At 27.9% G+C, this 5,312-nt stretch overlaps 1 protein-coding gene across 1 annotated transcript; it reads left to right on the forward strand.

Annotated features, from left to right (window-relative positions):
- Window positions 1–1,043: 1,043 nt before the first annotated feature.
- LOC115712349 (1-aminocyclopropane-1-carboxylate oxidase homolog 1) lies at window positions 1,044–3,589 on the forward strand. The gene is made up of 3 exons (XM_030640620.2): window positions 1,044–1,728; window positions 1,850–2,171; window positions 3,319–3,589. The coding sequence occupies exons 1-3, from the start codon at window positions 1,142–1,144 to the stop codon at window positions 3,568–3,570; spliced, it is 1,161 nt and encodes a 386-aa protein (XP_030496480.2). The 5' UTR covers window positions 1,044–1,141; the 3' UTR covers window positions 3,571–3,589.
- Window positions 3,590–5,312: the final 1,723 nt, after the last annotated feature.

Consider the following 5,312-nt stretch of genomic DNA (forward strand, 5'->3'; position numbering starts at 1 on the left):
CTATTTCCTCATTGGTTGGGGAATCACCATTTCTGATGAAAAAAGTAATTTCAAATTTAATGCAAAAAGACAAAAGAGATTCTTTAAAAAAAAAATGTAATATTCACATCACAGGGCTGTTGGTAACTTAGCAAGTGACTTTCTTACCACAAGATTTTGAAATCTACAGTTGAATCACCATTAATACAAATGACCCATATATATATATATGTACAATTGATATGATCATCAACAAGTGTAGTAAGTGGCCCTTGGTCATCTGTGACTGAATTATATATAATTATAATGTGTTATATATATGTATGTATATGTATATATTTTACAACTGGAAATTAAGATCACCTATATATATGTATATATGTATGATGAATTTTAAGTGTACGTACGTGCCACTTGACCATCATATGGACCGACTGAAATTAATAAATTTTTAATTTTTCAAGTAAAAAATGTAATTATTATGAGCTGCATTATTCCATCTGCAACGCTCATCAGTATTTTTGGCAACTAGTTATATATGTATAGTCATATATTGTTTATAAATAGGCCAAAATTAATTGAATCATGAGGTGTAAACTGTATATATATCTTAGTAACGTACATTCTCAAATAAATTATATTTATAGTTTTGTAAATAGGCCAAAATTAATTGAATCATCAGCTATATAGTATGGACTGTATATCTAACTACGCGGTCCAATGTGACTAAATGGGCGTTTGCCAATAATGTTATGTGAAAAAAAGACTATATCTTAGTAAGGTACATTTTACACATAAATAAATATATATGATATATATAATTATATATATCATATCTATCTGTAAAAGAAAGAAAGAGACGAAACAATATATATGTTATTAATGAAAAGCCATTTTCCATTCAGCTGACAATTTTTATATATATATAAAGTTACGAAAATGCCAATAGTGGGTATCTCATATCTCTTGGCTTTTTCTCTAACTTATTATAAATATATTTATCTTTTAATATCTCTTCATTTGAATAATATATATATATACATAACCACCTAGTGAGAGAGGCATCTAATTCATCTTTATATCTCTCTCTCTCTCAAAGAAAAAAAAAAAACAGTTTCTCCTTCTCTCTTTTTTTTAGCTTTTTGTTTTTCTTCAGCTAGCCATGGAAGTAGAGTCATCATGTTTTTATGATAGAGAGATGGAAGTGAAACTATTTGACGAAACAAGAGCTGGAGTCAAAGGCCTTGTTGACTCTGGAGTCACCAAGGTCCCGAGATTCCTCATCCACCCACCAGAGAGTTTTCTCTTCAAAAAAGAAGAAAACACTCTGGTTTCGGCTGATGAGGAAAATAATAATAATCATTATCATGACCAACATCATGATAATGATTATGATGACCAGGTTCCGATCATTGACCTCGAGGGTTTTGATGATGATGTTGACACTACTAAACGAGGTTTAATTGTTGGAAAAATTCGAGAAGCGGCGGAGTCGTGGGGTTTCTTTCAAATGATTAACCATGGAATTCCTGATTTTGTGATGAACAACATGTTGGATGGTATAAGAGATTTTCATGAACAACCTAATGAGACTAAGATAGCTTGGTACTCAAGAGATCCAAAGAGAAGAGTTAGATTCTATTGTAATGGAGATTTGCTTGTTTCAAGAACAGCAAATTGGAGAGACTCAATTATTTTCGATTTCCAAGACGGTCCTTTAGAAAAGGACGCCTTTCCCCCGATTTGCAGGTATTATATATATAGGTTTCGAATGTAGTCCTGATGAACAGGTTATCATCAGGACTACATCTTAATAATATATATATTTTTTTTTATAAATTTAATTACACCAAACATAATATTTATGCAGGGAGAGAGTGGAGGAGTACATGAAGCACGTGTCGAGGGTTCGAGAAGTGTTGTCGGAGTTGTTATCGGAGGCTTTGGGGCTAAACAAAGAGTACTTAGGAAAAATAGAGTGTATGAAGAGTGAGACTTTGGTGGGTCACTATTACCCGCTTTGCCCGGAACCCGACTTGACCCAAGGAACTACCAAACATTCGGACCCCTCGGCCTTGACCCTTCTTCTTCAGGACCAAATGGGTGGCCTTCAAGTTCTCCGACGCAACCGGTGGGTTGATGTTCCGCCCTTGCCCTCTGTTCTCGTGGCCAACGTCGGCGACCTCATGCAGGTACGTACGTATAAAGTTACGTACACGTCTACATAATTAATGTACACGTAGCTATATATAGTAAGTCATAAGTGGTATCACGTGGGGTGTATATATATTATTATATTTATATGAGAAGTGCTTAAGCGCACACATCACTCTACTACTGCACCTAATAATATTGAGAAATGATATTGTTATTGGTGCAATTTAATATTTTGTATTAATTATTTTATTTTAATAAATTAAATATTATAAAAAATTACTAACTAATTATAAACTGATGACACTTTATTATAGTGCTAAGCACTATAAATGCCTCATGATGTGGGAGATCCCAAATTAATTATTAAGCTAAATTCGTCACATTTTTTTAGAAATGGCAAAAAAAAATTGGTTGAAAGAGTATTTAATGAAAAATATAATTTTTATTAGGATAAAAATAAAATTATATATGTCAAAATAAAAAAAAAATTATAAAAAAAGTAAAATAATGTAGAATAAAAATATAATATTTATAGGAATATAAATAAAAAATATGAGTTTTTTTATTTTTAACTTTAAAATAATTTTTTTTAATCATTTTTACAAAATTTCATGTAGAACATTTTTATAGTAACTAACGGAGCATTTTAAATCGCAACCAAAATCCACATAGAAACTACTAGAGCAAACTGCCGGAATAATTCAAACTGTAAATTAAAAAAAATTATAAATTAGTATATGAGATAATTCTCCTAAAAAATATGTAAGAATATAAATGAAAAGATATAATTTTTATGAGGGTAAAATTAAAATATTCAAAAATTTGTATATAAAAATTTAATTTATGAAAAATTGAGGGAGAAAATGACCCCACAAAGCTCTATTCATAAGGTAATTGCGTCACATCATTACCAGTTGAAATTTTACAAATAATTAATTTTTACAAATTTATATTTTTCTCTATATATCATCATAACACTCACAATAAAACACTACTGATCAAAATAAATTTACCCTCTAAACCGAAATAATATTATTTTTTACTAGTGTTGTAATTAATAATAGTATATATTATTATAGGATATATTTTGTTATCATCAGATATTTCTGCAGGTATTTTAATTTAATTTTAGGTGTAATCATAATTAAAGTTAATTAATTGTATATATATATGTGTGTGTAGTTAATAACGAACGATAAATTCAAAAGTGTGGAGCACAGAGTGGTGGCGATGAAGAATGGAGCTAGGGTTTCAGCAGCATGTTTCTTGTATCCAAGTGCTACACACAGAAACAAACCCTATGGACCCATTGAAGAGTTTCTATCTGAGGAAGAACCTCCTAAGTATACACAAACTACTATCTTTGATTATCTTACTTATTACAGGTCCAAGGGACTCGATGGCAATTCTGCTCTTCCTCATTTTAGAATTTAATTAATTTATTATATATATAAATATATGCATGCATGTCTGTCTGTGTTTTTTATAATATAATATTATGAAATAATTAATGTATATTTATGTATGTTATGGTATCTGCATGGACTATATATACCATTAATTATTTATTTACGTATGTATATGAATGTTTATGAACCCAATTTATTATTAGTAATAATATTAATTTGAGTGATGGTGAAATCAAATTAACTTATTATTATAATTAATTAATTAACAACATTTTGGTAATCAATATATGATAACAAATTAATAATAAGTCGTCATTAAATCATTAATAATTCTATATATTTTCATATCATATGATATTGCTACATTTGTTGTCACTATATAAATATATATTACTATTAATTTTATTAGTCTTATGATAAAGACAACTAACTATATATACATTCAATTCAGGTACAGTACACACATGATGTGGTCCAATTAAATTAAATTAAATGTAAAATATATATATATAATACAAAATATTATATATGCATGATTATTAAAATCATGAAAAAATTGGAGACAAAAATGCCTTTCACTATATATACTCACAAAAAATATTGAAAGATATGTATCAAATAAATATATATGATACGTCGATCTCAATATAAATATAATAATTATTGACTTTTTTGTCTTTATTTAATTATTTTTTGCACCAAGAGAGAGGCCCCCAAACAAATATTATAATGTGTGTCAAGTCAAAAGCCAACCACTAGTACTATACATATATTCTAATTCACTAAATAATATCATTTCATTTATGGTTATGAATAAAATAAAATGGAAAAATAAATCAAACACGTACCATAATTGAAATTCGCACAAAATTATAGATAAATTTGGATTTACTTTAAATATATTTAAATAACATGACACAACAACCTAACTATTTAAAATATATGCCATTATTTTGTATTAAGTTAGTTAATTAATATATATGACATAAACATATTAATTAACTAATGACGTATGAATGTAACATAAAAAATTTCTAAACATATTAAATTAATTATAAACAAGATCATTAATATAAATAGATATATATAAGTTTATAATGGTAAGTCATGTCAACTTATTTATAAACAGGTTGAATTTATTAAGTTTAAGTTTTGACTCTTTCAAAAAAAAAAAAATAGTTTTGACACGATTAATAAATGAGTCAGTTGATTGAGTTTTTGAATCTTACATTTGCTTGTAATACTTAAATTTCAATAGGAGAAGACGATCTGATTGATTTTTGTTTTCCAATAAAACATATCAACGATTCAACAAATACAAATGTATGTACAGCTAGTTAATTGCATGCCTACTATAAATATATATATATGTAAATAAGTATTTGGTACGTAGCTTTCGTTTTATCAAAATACACACTCATATATACATATAAAAAACACATACTTTTAGTATTACTTTTTTAAAACGTACATAGTTTGATGATAAACTAATTGTAAAACTAGATTATGAATATAGATTTAAATGTCTCTAGTTATGCACACTACAAAAAATTGCTATGTACTTGTTGAGAATCATGGGATTCTATCTCAAAATGAATTAGCAATGAGTGGAGTACGTAGCCCATGTTCTTATATATGACTCAATTCTCTACCATTTATTCCATGTGGGACATTGTCCACAATATTCCCCCTCAAGATGATGACTATGTTTGCATGCAAGAGATATGGTTTTGATACCATGTTGAGAATCATGGGGTTCCATCTCAA

Source organism: Cannabis sativa, chromosome 4 (genome assembly GCF_029168945.1).
Source record: "Cannabis sativa cultivar Pink pepper isolate KNU-18-1 chromosome 4, ASM2916894v1, whole genome shotgun sequence".
NCBI lineage: Eukaryota > Viridiplantae > Streptophyta > Magnoliopsida > Rosales > Cannabaceae > Cannabis > Cannabis sativa.

Bases quoted from the DNA above. Each gene is read 5' to 3' on its own strand.
- LOC115712349 (XM_030640620.2), top strand. From the start codon at position 1,142: ATGGAAGTAGAGTCATCATGTTTTTATGATAGAGAGATGGAAGTGAAA. The intron at 1,729-1,849 runs GTATTATATATA...ATATTTATGCAG, and splicing joins GCCTTTCCCCCGATTTGCAG to GGAGAGAGTGGAGGAGTACA. The intron at 2,172-3,318 runs GTACGTACGTAT...ATGTGTGTGTAG, and splicing joins ACGTCGGCGACCTCATGCAG to TTAATAACGAACGATAAATT.